This window comes from Alosa alosa, chromosome 13 (genome assembly GCF_017589495.1).
Source record: "Alosa alosa isolate M-15738 ecotype Scorff River chromosome 13, AALO_Geno_1.1, whole genome shotgun sequence".
Classification (NCBI taxonomy): Eukaryota; Metazoa; Chordata; class Actinopteri; order Clupeiformes; family Clupeidae; genus Alosa; species Alosa alosa.
Window position 1 is genome coordinate 31,332,501 of NC_063201.1, and position 17,837 is coordinate 31,350,337.

Genomic DNA, 17,837 nt, shown 5'->3' on the forward strand with positions numbered 1-17,837 from the left:
CCACAGGCCCAGAGTGTCAAAATGTTGTCTCAGTCATGTTAAGTACACTTTTTCAAAACAGCACAGTGATATCATATTAGTCCGTCTGCAGCATTGAAACCAGCTTCAGTTGCAAAAGAATCTCAATCTAATGCATAGGTGTTTAGTGCTTCACAGTATTCACTTCAGTTAATCAACACTAAGGTCACAACTAAAGCATACTGTAAACTGTAGCTATGACACATTCCATTGTCACACTCACACCAGTACACTTCATATGGCTCATACAGGTCTGTGGTCATTATGGCAACAATGTGTTTTGTTTTTAGGGTTACGGTACCTCCAAACAAGAACATCAGTTTTAAAAACATCCAAAAAAAAGCAGCATCCTTTTCATGGCTTCGTTTCTGTGACACGACGAGGCTGTTCTCAGGGGTTATGTTTGTGCATATTCTACATGGCAACACATCTTAAACACTTTATTGAGTCAATTTCATTCACTGTGGCCTTTATTTCAGAAGTCAGACTGATACGCAGAATCCCAGAGAAAGAGTTGTTGTCCAATTCCAGCCTCACAGCATTGTGACGCTTCTCTCTTACGCACACACACAAACAAGGGGAGCCATCTGAATACAGAGCTACTGTAATATCAACACCATCACCACAAACTCATCCCAACTCACCCCCACATCTCTTCCAGAAGCAGCTAGTGGTGAGGCATCCCAGTTCCCAGAGTATTATATTATCACAATGTACAAAAATATGGCTCTGTTAAAGGACGAGCCACTCTTTGTGGTAGATCCCCCCATTATTGTTTCAGTGGTGCTAAAGAAAGGAGGCTGAAGGTGTGACATGCAATGTGAAACAACACAATTACATACAAAAAAACAGGAGGACAAAGCATAATTGACAAGCACTGATGTTAAGATACATTGACTAAATCAGATTCATAAACAAGCCTTGAGACAAACATATAAATAACCATTCTGTGTCCTCTGAGTAAATGACTCATGATGAAAGGATTTTCATAAGGTTAATGCAGTCAACAGTGGTGACTGGGTGAACCATCAGAGTGTGCAGTGATTGATCTGGAGTTGAAAGGGAACAATTAGGGTGGGTAAATCCTTTTTATATTAAAGAATCTTGAGTTCATATTACTACATTATGGTTGCTTGTCTGTAGCAGCCCTGAGATTGAGAAGTCCCAGTGAATCAGGTATCCCACAGTAAAAGTCAGTCAGTCCTTTGATTAATGAGTTAAATGCATTGATTTTGTGGCCTAGCCATCTGTCCATTTCACAGTGTTGATTGAAAGGCTTGGGATTACATGATGGAGCATTTGTTCTTGTGGTTTTGTGGGTCTTTGAAGCGCAGTCTCTGCTTGGACCTGTACTTCTCTAAATACGTCAGCTGTTTGCTATTGATGGCTCCTCGGCGCTTCCTGTGGGCATAAACAAAGAACAGTACCCATGTAATTACAAGTACCGGTATATGAATTTAAATGCACTTGATTTTTCTATGGGCTCAGTGTGTATGAATATGGTCTTAGTGTGACTTTCTACAGCCCCGTAAAAGGGTAGAAATAAATAAACAAAGCAAGTGATGGGGGGTGGGGAGCGTGGTGTTGTGGGTGCAGTTTCAAGATTGACTCACTGTCTGATGAACTGTATGGCATCCTCGTACTTCATCCCGCTCTCGATCAGTGCCAAGGCAACCAGTACAGGCGCTCTGCAGGGAACAGAATAAGCTCTGAGAAAGACCAGCCCATGTTCCCCCTGTGCAAAACATTTCCAGGAAAAGGCTTTCCAGGATAACTTAAGACGTCTGAACAAGCGTACCACCTAGTGTGAGCATTTGGGAATGGATTTAGAATGTCTTTCCCCTCCCTTCAAATGCATCTAAAAGCCTCAGAATGCATCTAAAAGCCTCATACATCTAATGTGGACTAATCTTTTCTGTGTATATTTCAGCACTCACAGACATTAGTCCAATCACTGCAGCCATGGCAGACACTGCAATGATGTAAGTTTACCACCATCAACATACTGTATTCATGAAAATATTGATGTTGAAAAACGGTCTCCTAGTACCAGTCAAGTGAGCCGTGTTGCCTAGTTTAAGCTTTGTCTGTCTCACAACATGGGAAGAAAACTAATACAAGTGTTCTCGGTCATCCATGTGATCTTTAGTCAGGAGACCCCTGCTTACTGTCATCAAAGCAAATAGACGATTCAAAAGCGCCATGTCCTAGATTTCTTCTCCAAATTGCATATGCATATCTTATCCATCTACCCTATCCATCTACCCTGCATATCTTATCCATCTACTCTATATGAAATAATCTCCAAGTCTTCAAAGTGATGGGCAGTTTGTCCTCAATATGAGATGATTGATGGATGATGTGCTAGATGATCTGATGTAAATACAGTTTTTACCCTGCAAACTACTTTCTGCTATTAACTTGGCTTATATTCAAAAAGCTTATGCTACATTTTATGCAAAATGTAAGAAACAGCACATAGGCAGGGCAGTGAAGTACAAGATGACATAGGGCTCAAACAAACTTCAGCTTCAACTCCAAGGATTAAAAAAAGGAGTGCATGGAGAAACTGTGTATTGTGGATATACCGTCATGGACGTGAGCACAGCAAGTGGCTCATTGAATGTGACCTCCAAAGACAGCCATTCATACCCCACTTGAAATGCTTTTTTGAGAACACCAGAGGGCCAGCATGATCTCCATTTAAATTCCAAAACAAACTGCACTGGCTAAAACAAACACTGGCACCTTGTCAAGCATTCCCTGGGGAGGCCCAGAAGTACGTCAGAGAGTCTGGTGCCTCACCCATCAGAGGGAAGCCTGGGTCAGGGGTCAGCTGAGGGGCCACAGTGGGAAGGACGCCTTTAGCTTAACACTACCAGTGGACGGGCAAACCCTGATCAGAGCTTAAAGCTCCTACTTACTGAGCGTCTGGTCACATTTTCACGGGCATACACCGACTGCTAAGGACTGGGGGGGCTTACCAGCCTTACAAACGCTACGGTAGCTATAAGATCTGCCTTCCCATGGCAACCAGTGCCATTCAGCTGAGAAACAGTGAAACGTTACTTCAGGATGCCACATCTGTACTGCCAAGTTTTCAAAAGGATATCAATGTTTCCCTGTTTTAGTGCGACAAGATCCTACTCACCGACCCAGTCCAGCGACACAGTGAACAGCCACACAGCTGCCAGGATCCTCACAGAACTTGTTCTTCAGCAAGTACAACCAGTCATCCACTATCTTAGTAGGTGGTGGAGCACCATCATCAAAGGGCCAATCCTGCAAAGGAGACAAAGAGAGAGTGAACAGCTGCTTCCACCTGCCTAATCTCAAAAGTGAAAAGAGTTTAAGAGGCTCAAGCCTAAGCCTGTTAATGATGAATGGTAAATTTGCTTTGTCTCTGATAGTCATCTGAATTCACCAACTAACATATACTTATTTACCATTAAATGATCGATATAACATTTTATGGATTCTGTCCATTTCAAAGGAATTGCATCCACACATGCATGTGTTTTTGACTGGGTATAAGTACACGCATGAGTATATGAGTTAATATGCAGGTGTGCAAATGAAAACCGCCTGAGACAGATAGTGTGCTTCTCAAGAACATCAGGCCATCACCATGGCAACACCGCCAGCAGACCTAGCTTGGACACTATGTCACCATCTGCATTCTCACCAATTCCTCTGCATGTCAAAGTAGTGGTGCAACATAATAAAATGGCAACCCAACTACAACCAAACATCACAATTTTGCACTTCCATGTGACGTATGAAGACAGTCCTGCCCCTGAGTTAACTACGGTGTCATAAAATGCTGATTTAATGAAATGTTGGAGTTTCTCTTTAGTGACAGCTACTTTCAAGAAACTTGACTCCGTTTACTTTAGACGTATGTAGATTGTTAACATAGGTTGTCACTGTGATTTCACAATGATAATTCCACACAGCAATATCATTGAGGTTACACAAAGTATTTCAACAACATATCTAGTAAATATTCTAGTACCCTGTCCATTCAGAAACCACACAAGCTAAACCTCTGCCTTAATCAGACAAAGATGAACCACAAACAACCATCGTAAGAGCCGTCTCCTCCAGCTGAAGCAGTCAAGAATCTCTGCAGGTTAAATATAACATTTAAATCCACTAAGAGGTTAACAGGCCTTGCTCCTGTCTGGAATGTTCACCGTAAGCTATTAATTCCAAGAGGTCCCTTGGAGTCTGCACTATCGTCAGCTGGGTGACTGCAGTACTGCCTTGGTCTAAATGTGTCTAATGTCGGCAGACATTCATTGAGATACATACTTGCATTTACTGTACATCCGGCAACTTAGCACTACGGTGGTCAGATGATGGCTGCACCTGTTTCCGGTCAACAAACACTTACTATCACTTACACCTTATTTTTGTTCTATCTGTGCAGGAGTTCAATGGACGGTGTGACTGGCTGCACACATTAAAAACATTACCTCAGCAGTCAACACTATTCACTATGAACACTATTCACCAGCATGGCCCAGCAATTCTCAGTGTCCAAAGATAACAGCTGCCAAACTAGAATGTTCACATCTACTCAGAGATCAGTGGAGTTTCCCCAAGAGTCACATGGTCCTTATGTGATGGTCTTCACTGCCAGGTAAAGCCACAAGTGACACACTGGGTGCCCAAGTAAACTGCATTAAAGAGGCCAAGCTGGCAACGTCTTTGTTTATTTAAGGGAAGACTATGAATGAAACTGTAAGCTTAGTTGTCAACATGGCACTGAAACCATGGACAACTGACAACATGGCAACTAAAACCATGACTAAGTCTTAAGAGATGGCTGTCACCCTCTCCACTCCACTACAAAATGTGAACTTCTGATTACTGCCAAATATTTTGTGTTAATGTTAATCAGTGAGCCCAATCAATACTGTGGGACACCAACACAAACCTTGCTTACCTCTCTCTTAACCATCAACCAAATGTCTAACTCTTATCCTTGACCAATAGCTTCTGACATGACCTTAACACTGGATGGCAGAGAGTTAGACAGCCTATAGTACGGAGGGGAGTGGTCAAGCCCCCTTGTCAAACACTCCAGCCCCCATGGCAACGGGGAAATGTTGACATGCCAAATTGAAAACACATGTGACTCCTGGACACAGAGCGGGAGCAGGTTGACAATAAACAGGGGGACAAGGGGTGGGAATGTCCTGAGTGTCCTCCCGCTAGCACTGCTTACTCCTGAGGGCCAGCTTCTTCATCGACATCAAAAGGGGACGCCATGTCAGAGCTTCAATTGTTGCAGACAAATCCTGGAAACCAAAGAGCAATCACAATCCCTCACCATGGAAACGACATCATTCTGATGAAAGAGCCCGTATCATAGAGAAATGTGCTCATGCTTGTGAAGCAGCCACCTATGAGGTTCCCTGGACAATAACAGGAGGGCCATTTCAGATGCAGCAAAATTATTATCACATGCTTCCAAGAAATAACCGTCTATGTGCAGTTTTGAGAGACAGCCACAAACACATGCATGCACTTCCTCAGAGCAGAGAGGATGGGATACAGAAGTCACATCATCAACCAAAACAAATTCAATTCCAAATCTCTCCATATTTAGGAGGTCGCCAGAGTTTTACTAAAGCAGATCAGATCTCAACACCTTAGCAACTGTTAAAAGTGTCCAGTCAAAAAACACACATCATGTGTATGATGAGCTTGTGGGTGGGCAGTCCTTTACCATCACTGTAATCCCATCCTTCTCCAGGGGTGTTTTGTCATAGGTGACCTCACACACTCGCACAACTGTCGTTGCACCATACTTCTTCAAGTCCTGCAAAACAGAAAGCAGAAAGTAAACAGATTTTCTTAGGTCACTGAAGGTCATTCAGCCGTTCCAGAAGTAGTGTATGCATGTCATGTTGCATGTGAATGTTAGACTTTAAGATGACTACAACAATATGGTGAACATGCTTTTCATGTCATGACAAAGTATTAAAGTATTAAAGTCACAACACATCAGTTCTGAGTATATGGTTAGGACTGACATTGCTGGCCTGCATGCATGTGAATGAGCATCTCACCTCAATGAACGTGCTGAGAGTGGCATTGGTGGGGTTGTGCGTGATGAGAAAGCGCATGTTTTTGTAGCAGAGCTCAACGGGGTCCGGCCGGTTCATCCTGGCCATGCCCTGGAGCTCACTTCCTGGAGAAACGCACACCCAGGCCGGGCCAGCCTCCACGGAACCCAACGAGACCCCTCCGTGTGCAAGCAAACAGCCGAGTACTCCTCCACGCTATGCAATGTTCTCCCGTCAGCAGCCTCGGAGAGCCAACAGAGAAAGCCCTCAGACCATCACCCCCCCAGCAGTCAACAGCCTGAGTAGGACCAGACTTCGGCTGGTCTCTGTGGTGCAGCGTCCAGCCGTGGGAGACTGAGCGGAGGGTCGGTGGGGAGTAGAGTGCTTGCAGTTGAGTGACACTGTCCTGGATCCCCCGTCTCTCCTTAACCCATTGGTCTGCTTTGTGATCGCCAGTCAGAAAGACAGCGGTGTGGACGGCAGGCTGCGATCACTTTGGGCATTCAAAGGGCAGAGATGGGCATACTGCCCTGCGACCTAAGCGATGAGATGTTGGGCGTGGCAGTAATCTCCACTCCTTTGCAAGAACTCCATCAACAAGGCTGGGATACAATACTGTGAAAAGCAGAGAGAGAAAATCCAGTTGGAGATGAGTATGCATACAACAGATTCCAATCCTAAACAATCTTTTACATATGCTATTTATTTTTGTATAAGCTACTATGTATGTCTGGGCTATGGTGGTATCGTTAATGTTTTAACTAATATGTGACTAAAGACAATATGTTAAGGAAAAGGACTACTTTCTTTATTTCAGAGGCAGGAACATGACATTTTGTGTGATGCCTCTTGGGACAAAACTAAAATGTGTGATTGCTATTATTTATTATGACATACATAATCAGTAGCCTAGACAAGCAGTAGCAGTAGCAATCACAAAAACAAGTTCAACAATCATTTGGGATGATACAAATTTTAACACACATATTCTGAAAATTCAACTTCTCTTGAATCCATGACATGTAACTCCTTATTACTGAAATACAACAATTTCTGTTATCACGCCTATTAGTCCTCACATGGGGTCACTCATTGTTCAGTATTACTAGTTCCTGCCCACCAACTGAAATTTGGACATTTTAAAATTTGGCCTGCACAATGGCATATGAAAGCTAGCAGACTTTTCCAGAACGTCCAGTGTCAGTCCGCCCCTGGAATCAGTCAGTAATGAGAGGTCTCCAATAACATGAAACGTTCCCGAAGCAGCCTAAACGCAAGCTGAGAGTAGGCTACCTACCGCTCACCTGTGCAAACTTCTCAGACACATGTTCTCAGGTGGAAAAAATCAGCGTGACATCAAGTTCTAAACGAACTCAACCGCGACGTATAGCCTACTTATATTCCATAGTCGAGCCAACGAGTCACTTGCCAAACGCTAAATGTGCTCCGCGTCAAATGTCCGCACATTTATCTGAGCACCGACATATCTAACGGAACCATAATATCCACAAATCCTCCCAACAACCACTGGTCATTGAGTGCTCCTCGAACTCGTGCGACTCTTACCTCGGTGTTGGGCTGAGCTCCGTTCAGTATTACGCACAAGTCTCTAGAAGGAATAACGCCCAGTAAACGGACGCTATGGTTAATACTAATAACTGTCTCTGCTCTGAACCAGTTGAAGCTGCCTTGGCTTGCCATATGACACTGACAGCACTCAACCGCTAATGTCACAAACAAATGCACACTTAATGCTCTTAGGCTGCGAGTAGAGCAGCCCCTCCCTCTCTCCCGGCCCCACTATAAAAATAGACCAGCAACTGAGCCAAATAGGTAACGTTGTAAGCTACCGTGAAGAGAAGTCATTCTTTGGTAACGCCAATAATGTACTCCACTCTAATTCAGAACGTAAATGTCATGTGATGAATAAATAGTTTACGTTTAATACCATAGGCTCCTGCACACAGAGGAAGGATGCAGCTAGACCTATGTGTAACCTTGACTTTCCACATACAGTTTATCACAAATACTCTAAAGACATTTGCATGCAAAATGACAAGGATAAGAGTAAAAGGAAAGTATGCATTCTTCATAAAATGTGCTCTAGTGACAGGTGTATTAATGGCTTGTCACTTAGGTAATCTTATCTTTGTGGCAAAATATCATGAGAGGGTTGTACCAGATGAACATGCTTCATTCATAATACAATCATGTGTCATTTGCCCACAAAAAAGAGAGCCCTTGGCCATTGTTTACAGAACCCTAGAGGGGTCCTTGCAAGATTTTTTGGTGTATACAGTATCCAGAAAACGTGCTCTCATTTGATTAAATTGTGTAGCCTACTCATTTTACTAAATTGTGTGTTTTACTACAGTGCGCTCATTTTACTAAGTAAATCTCGCGCACAATTGAATTTACTAAAACGTGCACACGTGTTAGCCTACTAAATAGTGCGATCATTTTACTAAATTGTGCTCTCATTTTAGTTTTTGTAAAATGAGCGCACAATTTAGTAAAACGTGTGCACGATTTAGTCAGTCGTGCGCACAATATAGTAAAACGAGGGCACTATGTAGTGAAACAAGCACAATATACTTAATTGTGCACACAATCTAGTAAAATGAGACCACAATTTAGTAAAATGAGCACAAATTTACTCAAATGAGTAACATTCTGTCAATGTACAAAAATGTCACCTCCCGGGCTCTGTAATTTATTGGTAATCTGAAACAGATTTAATCAAAGCCTCAAACCAAAATTAAAAGCTGCCAACAGGCAAATATTTATTTACATACTCACTAGGCAATGTTAGTAAAACTCTTTTGGTTGGTTCACCAGTCACCTGAAAGGATTAGATTACTTTCCTTTCCAGTGCTCTACTAGTTCATCAATATGCTTACCTAATAATCCATAAAATCTAGGTCATACTAACAAGTCTATTCTCATCATGTGTGGATGACTTTGGAAGGGGGAAAGTATTGCCACAAATAAGAATCAATAATGCGTATTAATCAGCGCTTGGAAGCATTTGAGCTAAACCTGGTTCTATAGCAATCTCCAGCATTGCCATGCACATAAACATACAACCAAGGTGATAGTTATTTAAGGTCATGCAAGTTTAATCCTGAGCATTGAGTCAAGAAAGAGCAGTGAGTCAAAGTCAAGAAAAGGCTTTAACAAAACTAACACTTGCCCATCAAGGAACAGCTTCATCATTTGCCCTAAATCACAAATTTCAGGACGTCAACAATAACACATATTCTATCAAAACTAGAATTAAGCTAAATATTGTTTATGCTCATGTATTCAGTGTTGTATAAAGTACTAGAAAGCAATACTTGAGTAAAAGTACAAGTATCGTACTAGAAAAAGACTTTGGTAGAAGTGAAAGTTACCTTTTAGAATATTACTTAAGTAAAAGTCTTAAAGTATCTGACATATACTACTTAAGTATCAAAAGTAATTTTCTGATATTTAATGTACTTAAGTATTTGAAGTAAAAGTAAAAAGCAAGCAGTTTTATTTTGAACTTTTATTGTGAACTTTATTTTGGCTTTCTTATAGTAAAGCATAAAGCATACTCAGGGTTCCCATATCTTCTTAATCTCACTCATCAAATCAAAATCACATTCTTTTCTAGGACTTTTCAGGCACAATTCTCTTAAGTTCAAAGAACAAACAGCATATTTTTAGAGCTGACATCAAAGAAAAAAACAGAAACAGAAATGTCACTTTTGTATGAACTTCAGGTAAAAATAAATAACTTATTTCTTTCAAAAAAATAAATGACCTGCTTGTAGGGAGAACAGTATGGTCATGTGGTATGAGCATTTCTAGGGCTTACTTACTCCCCAGGTCACTATCTCACTCTCTCACACACACACACACACACACACACACAGGCCACCTATGTCCAGCAGCTTCTAATATGCCAGTCATTAGTTGAAACTGAAAAGGTGTCTGTTCATCTTTAAAAGAAGCTGGTTTAGAAAGTTGCCAGAATTCAGTGCCCGGTAGTTTCAGGCCCAAGACCGGCCCACGTTTTCCATAGTGGTGGAAATTGGATAAATGAAGCAACATTTCAGCTCTTACTATCCTGTAGTTTTTATTAGTACCATGGTTCAACAAATGTGTAAAGGTTATATAATAATTCACTTCAACTGAGAAGTTCACAAAGAATATTCCACTATTCCACAAGTTAACAAAAACATAAAGAAAGAAAGAAAGAAAGAAAGAAAGAAAGAAAGAAAGAAAGCCTTTAAAATGTAGCTTATCCCACGCTTCCACAAAGAGGCATATTGAACTAATGTTTAGGCTACATGTTTTTTGCATGGGTAGGCTATATTGTTGTTTGGTGATTTAGCTACTCCTTTACTACACCCTCTTCTGAGCAAACAAGGCATATAGGTTTATCATGTAGGGTAATTGCTCTTTCTTACATTAAATAACTTTAATTTATCCTCTTTACTTGTCCCTGTAGTCATGGCCTCCTCATCACTATGAGTCTCATCATCTCATCATCATCACTATGAGGCTCATCATCTCACCATCATCACTATGAGGCTCATCATTTTCAGTGGTCGACTGGTTGATCTGCTGCTCAGTCTCTCCTGGCCTCTTTCTACCATCCATCCTTCCTTACGCTTGTGTTTACTGTAGGGCCGGCTCGGCTATCCGTATCTGAGAAAACTTTTTGGAAAAGACGGGCTATATGGACCCAACCAACTCTTTTTGGGAGGGGAGAACTCCCTCACATACAACCCATGCAGAGGCATTGCATTGGTGTCATGCACAGAGTGTCCTACTTTAAGAAAAGATAGACTAACGTGACAAATGTCAATATTTTTTCCCTCGACTGGCCCAAAAGTGAAGCGGCCCACCGGGAATTCTCCCGATTGCCCACCCCGGGCCTGATTCAGTCTTAATCTTCTTGGACTGAAGACAAGTCCTGAGATGCTAAATAGCCTTTCACAGGCTGCTGAGGCAGGTAGCAGAATGTTCAGCTTCACAGAAGTATATATATATACTTTTTTGATCCCGTGAGGGAAATTTGGTCTCTGCGTTTAACCCAATCGGTGAATTAGTGAAACACAAACAGCACACAGTGAACACACAGTGAGGTGAAGCACACACTAATCCCGGGGCAGTGAGCTGCCTGCAACAACAGCAGCGCTCGGGGAGCAGTGAGGGGTTAGGTGCCTTGCACAAGGGCACTTCAGCCGCGGCCCACTGGTCGGGGCTCAAACCGGCAACCCTCCGGTTACAAGTCCAGAGTGCTAACCAGTGGGCCACAGCTGCCCATAAAGCTCCCAATGTACAGAAACATTTCTTGCAAATACGGCCACGGGTGTATGACGTTATCTTCACCACTACCCTGTTCACCGAGTTCACCACTATCGTCGGGGTGGTCGTCTATGATAACGGGTCCTCCAGTAGGTGCTTGTGCTTCAATGGCGGTTTCAGTTGTGCGTCCTCCTCCTTTAGCAACAAACAAGTGCTGAAATAGAGCGCGCAGCGTGCGGAGCGTGGGTAATGCAATCTAGGAGCAGTGATTCGCCAAACCTCCCTTATTGCAGTCGAACACATTTCTTCTAATTTTATGTATTAGTAACGAGTAACGAAGATGCTTAGTGGAAATATAACGGAGTAAAAGTATACATTTTATCTAGGAAATGTATTGGAGTAAAAGTGAAAGTTTGCATAAATTTAAATAGCGAAGTAAAGTACAGATACGTAACATTTCTACTTAAGTACAGTAACGAAGTATTTGTACTCCGTTACATTACAACACTGCATGTATTACATGACACTCACTCTCTTGAGCACCTTACCATGCACACAGAACTACAGGCCAGCCCCGGCCCTGTCACTGCAAGCGTCTCATGCTTGATCACCCTCAAGCACACTGTGGATTTTTTAAATTTTTTAAATTTAATTTATATAGTATATTTAGTATTTAGTTTTGTTAGTTTTTCTTATCTTCTACTGTCTCTATTGTACAGTGGAGTTTTGTTATATATACTTATATTTACCCTTTCTGCTCTAAGTGCATGTTGTGTGTGATGTCTGTATGCTACTGAGACCTTGAATTTCCCCTTGGGGATCAACAAAGTATCTAATCTATCTATCTATCTATCTATCTATTATTAGTGAGCAGTACTAAGCCAGAAACAATGCAACATCAAAGATGTTGATGTTAAAACAACACCCAATAGATTCGGCTTCACTCTACAACTCTACAACTGCCGGCTAAAACCTTGAGGCCTTGCACCCAAGTCTAATGGCCTCCCCCTCTGGCTGGCGGTCACCTCTCCTGAGTGGCGTAATCCTTTTACACATTGGTGAAGTGAAAGGAGAGTCAGCCATGTGTGACTAAACCTCTGCCAGCTTGTAAATATAGTGGCACTGCCTTCTAAATGGGACCCAACCTGGGGTTTTTTTGGGCTGTACAATTTATTCCCATGTTTCTCAGGTGTCCGTCATAGCGCTTTGATCTAAAACCCACATTATACAAAATGATCCCCCTTTGATTATTATTACGAAGTGTCACAATGTGGATACTGAATAAAATACATTTATAGAGATCTGATCTGTGCAGCAGTATTTAAAGGTAAATCACCTCAATGAATCCCTGAGCAATCTGAAGAACCCACGGATGGATGCTGCCAGGTTAATAGACAACGTGCCTGGGCCTGCATTCCTGGAAAAGTCGCGCAGCCATTGCCATCAAACAGGAGTCTTAATTGGGAGATTACACAAAGGGTGACATCACTGAGCAGCAGGCAGCGGGAGTGAGCGAGAGACGAGACTGGAATATGTTTACGAGGGAGCCCTGTAAACATCACGCAATGGCACTCCAGCCCACGAATGGCATCACATGCTTACAGCAACATACTATGACCTTGGCTGATTGGCCTCTTGATTGTTTTTACAATAAGCTTAACCACACAGAGTGCATGTAAACATAGTCACTGAATGTAATCTTCACTTGCACTGTTCACTGTCCACTACTACTCAAAGAGCCAACAACCCAAACAAAAACAAGCTGCTTCCCAAATTTGCACCAGCCAGGTGGTGAGCTCTCAAGGGAAAGTGGGTAAGAAGGCCACTGGCCCGTGGCTTTAGGTACTAGAGCCAGTAAGAAGATCCATTTTTAGGAGGTGGGCCCAGGGGCTGCTGGAGTAAACCGCCACATAGTAGCTTAGCGGAAGGTTGCAGGTTGAGAGAGGCACTGTGGAAATGATAACTGCAATGTTCCTGCTGTAAACACACTCTAATCACAATGCAAATGTTATGGATGAACTGCTTTCTAACAATCCCAAATGATTCATGCTTTCAAATACTAGCCCCATTAAGAGGCAACTGCAAATTGCAATCTCTCCTGAAGTGTGTTTGTAAAGTATTTAATATAAATGCAAGTTAAGTTATATGATTACACCTGCTAAAGTAAGACTGATTGTTGAGATCTGAACTTCATGAAGTACATAACACTGAAGTAACTGAAGTACAGTAGTTCATTACACTTTTAGGAGGAATAGTCCTGAAAATGATCAAGCCTGAATCTATTACATATCAAGTCTGAATACAAGCCTGTATTCACTCCCCCATCTTCACATTTGTATTTGCATATACTAAAAAAGATAACATTTAATTTATCCTCTTTACTTATGTAATGGTAGATATGAAAATCAGTATTTCTCCATTTCATCCTATCCTTCTCTAAATCAAAAAGATTAATGGTTGCTAAGCACAACGGTCTGTGTGTCCCCGTTCCGCCCCCCAAGGTTGAACCTGAATTTAAAGTCTGCAGAGCTGTGCTGGTCTGGCCTGCATTGTTTTGGCCTGGCACTCGTGCCACTTGACTGTGCGTCGGCCAGGGAGGCAGGCCTCTCAGGGCCACCTGTGAGCTATATTTAACCGCTGCAGCTGCCACGCAATAAATTTAGCTAGCGCTACCATGCAGAGGGCCATCGCCACCCTCCAAGGATCTGAGGACAGGCTGAGCTGGGGGCAGTTGTTTTAAAACTAGAGGAGGACCCTCTTAAAAAGTAAAAGTCACGCAGAATTGAATGTCTTCCTACAAACAAGATAAAAGCAATCAGCCAGAGTATAATAAATTATGTTCATATTAATCCTCTAAAATTTTGATGTTCAGTGAATTTAATGGAATAAACTACACTTTCTAGCAACAGGTCCCTGACATGAGGTTGATATAAAAGATATTTGGCTGTCTATATATGACTGGAACAAGTTCAAAAATTCACCTGCAGTAAATACTAAAGGCTCTTCAATGGAGATGTGTGGTCATTCAAACTTCAAACTGATAATTTGCCATTAATTAGAGACTTGTGCACAGATATGTTTTGCTGACTGACAGTAAAAAGGTTCATACCTGTTTTTCATTTCATTTTAATACATGCTACCTCTCCAAGTTCAACTGAGGAGTAAAAGAAAAGTTCATTGGTCTGATTTTTTAATCAATAGTGCTGGGAAGTTCTACAGAACACAATTTGTTACATGTTACTAAGTTGATATGGTATAATGCCTCTTAGAAAAATCTGCAAGCATAATTTTCTTAACAACCATACTGATTAGATGTATAAAAATAAGTATATTAGTATATAAAAATAAATATATAAAGAACGCTAAGGAGAGACTGACCCCATAAAGATGACTGATAAGGACAGCCACTGAATGCACAAGGTGTTATGATCAGCAAGAAGGTCACAGGGACAAAAACAAACATGGAAATGTGGAAGGAGAAACCCTAGAGGCATCTGATAACTTGAAGACATGTTACACAACAGCAAAGACATGGATCATAGATCTGCAGGGAGTGAAGAGGCCTTGATCATACAGCACTACCATTCACCTTGTTATGCTACAATTTATGAAGTTAATACAAAATATAATATAATAAACTACTGACTGCTGCCCTTTCATTTTTTTTTGCATGAGCAAGTAATGTATGATATCAGATGTAAATGTTGTCCTTTACTGCAATGGTTAGAGAATGACATCTTAAACATTCTTATGTATTGCACTAGCAAAATGGTGAGCACAAGACATGTGATTCATGGTGAACCGAGTCACCCACTTAAGAAAAGTCAAACTACAGTCAGTGTCTACACAGAGGCCTACACTTCCTGGTCAAACTGGCATCATGGCTCTTTACTGACCCCTGCTGGTGGGATGTAGACAGCTGTCCATTAAACCAGCTGCTGACGAACTGAAATAGATAGGGCGGGAGAAGTTGACCTTCCTCTAGTCCAATCAGACCATATAGATAAATGTTGTGCTTTAAGACCAAATATGTCCAAGGCTTTTTTTTTGCCTCATCAGACCCATTCTATAGGTCCAGACCTCAATCCTCTAGAAAAGATCACAAAAACATAGAAAATCTCAATCTCTAAATTGTAAAGTACCTGTGAGGGTCAAATGGAAAGGGGAATCTTCTCAACCTTCCTGGTCACGCTTTCCTGCCCATCACTTTGACCTGACTTTAATCTGGCCGAATAGGAACATGAGTAATCTAAGCTCCACGAGAGAGATGAGCTCATCGTTTCCCCACCAAGTCACATGCTGCATAGTTGATCCATACCCTTCATAACTTGGACAGGTTCTGAGATGATGTCATCATACAATGGGGCATAGACAAAATGTTCACACAAACGATCCCAATGGCCCTCATAAAACAGGAAGAGAGAACAGTTCCATAGAGTTTAACCACAAAAACAATAGCACATGTGACAGTTTGAATCAGTTTGAATCTTGTGCATATCCTGTTTATTATGGTGAAATTACAGGACACACTTATGAAATCTTTTTTATGGACCATAAAAATCAGACCATCACAACTTCCTTTGATTACATTTTAAAATGTCTGTGCACATGCCATAGGTAGTCCATAATGTGTTTGTTTGTTTGTATGCATGAATACAGTATTTGTGTCATAGCTGCCATTACTACAAGAGATTGAGTTTGGGTCCAGCGAGTCCTGTGCATCCTATTGTTTCCTGTCTGGCTGAATCTAATGTGGGTAAGATAATCTGCGTTATCTTATCTGGCCATGAGATGAATACTGAGTAAACTAAATAATGGTGAGAGGTCCAGTGTGTGTGTTCAGTGTTCAGGAATCGGATTTGATAATCTTGTCACTGGAAGGAGGGAGAGATCCCCTACACATTGTGCTTTCATTAGACGAGACCAGATGTATGGAGGAGAAATGGAATGTAGCAGGAGGCCTGCCAGAGACTGCAGTGAGTGCGACAGGCTGCTTAATTGAGCTGAACTAAGGAGAAGCCACAAGCTTGGCTGCGTTCGCCTTGTAAAGCAGAACAAGGTGGCCAGAGAGCTGAAGCAGCTTCGCTTGGCTCACTTTTGGCACCAGGTAGGGACACATCTGCCCAAAGCTCAAATATGGAAGTATTAGCGAATTTACGCACACTCACAGCAGTTTCATCAGAACAAATGTAATGATGATTAGTACGATGAAGACATTAAACTTCAAACAACACTGTAAAGGACACAAACGCATTCTTGTGTCCAGGTAACTGGCAGCTGGTTAGATGTGATCCATCCCATAAAGTGAGCATTTAGCAACAGTGTGTCAAGGTCAATCTGCTTGAGTGTATGTTGTCTAAAGCCAAGTGCCATTCATGAGGTGTAAATTGTACTCCAGTGTAAGCTAGCCTTTCCCCTATAAATAACCCTTTCCCTACCCAACATCCATAAACAGACAACCCTGCACCTTTATTCTCATAAAGGCAGAATTCAGTTTTATGACTTGGGCACATCAAGAGCAGTGCGCTGCAAGTGTGGATCTTATTTTGGGGAACAGACTCTCCTAAATACTTCAGCATCACTGCCACTGTAGGGTATGTGAGGACTAACTCAGCTGTAAAATCACTTAACAAAGACACTTCCACCTTCCATTAGACAAAGACATTTCCTCTGAGTCATTTGAGAGAAACCAGCCTCACCGCTCAAAGACAAACACATCTTCCCCCTGTATGAGCTGGATTGCTCTTCCTAATCCCACACCTGACGCCTGCACCATATTTAACTCTCAATTAGCAAATTAGGAAATGAAAATTTAACTGAGTGAACACATACTAAAGCGCTGGGCAGCGGAACTCAACGGAATCCCCCATCCCAAGGGCTTCCTTTAATTGTGCTTTGCATGCTGCAGCGTGTGGGGAAGTCCCAGAGCACAGCAACACTCTTCTTCCTCTCCCATCTCTCCACCTCCACCTCTGACCTCGTTACCTCTCGTCACACCATCCCGGACTCTCCCAAGTATGCTTAAGGACAGATGATCACACCATCCCGGGCTCTCCCGAGTACTGTATGTTTAAGGACATACAATCACACAATCCTGGGCTCTCCCAAGTATGCTTAAGGACAGACGATTAGGTGGAATTAACTTAATCAAAGACGGTAGTGTGTATTTCCAGAGTTATGCACACCATCCACCAGAAAAATCATACAGGAAGGTGGCAGGTGCATGGCTTGGATGAGACCACAGCAAGCTTGACAATCATAAAAAGTGAGTGATATGAATTCCCTTGCTGTGAACCATGTGCTAAAATAATCTCGGCTGGGATCAGTTTACACTTGCAGTTCACAATGTATCACACTACACATCAGAACAGCAACTAATAACTATTTTGTGAATTCTTAATGTAGTAATTATTTTATCCTGATCACTTGAAATTACATTTCATTCATTCATTACAAGTT

General features: G+C 41.9%; 1 protein-coding gene across 2 annotated transcripts; it reads right to left on the reverse strand.

Moving 5' to 3' along the window:
- Positions 1–470: 470 nt before the first annotated feature.
- On the reverse strand, positions 471–7,827 carry LOC125306364 (protein tyrosine phosphatase type IVA 3-like). 2 transcript variants are annotated; one of them, XM_048261686.1, is made up of 6 exons: positions 7,662–7,827; positions 6,099–6,710; positions 5,756–5,848; positions 3,170–3,300; positions 1,632–1,706; positions 471–1,419 (listed from the first exon to the last, which is right to left on the reverse strand). In XM_048261686.1, the coding sequence occupies exons 2-6, from the start codon at positions 6,201–6,203 to the stop codon at positions 1,302–1,304; spliced, it is 522 nt and encodes a 173-aa protein (XP_048117643.1). In that variant the 5' UTR covers positions 6,204–6,710; positions 7,662–7,827; the 3' UTR covers positions 471–1,301. The 2 variants fall into 2 exon arrangements, with proteins under 2 accessions (XP_048117643.1, XP_048117644.1); XM_048261687.1 differs by lacking the exon at positions 7,662–7,827 and adding an exon at positions 7,400–7,613.
- Between the last annotated feature and the right edge of the window lie 10,010 nt (positions 7,828–17,837).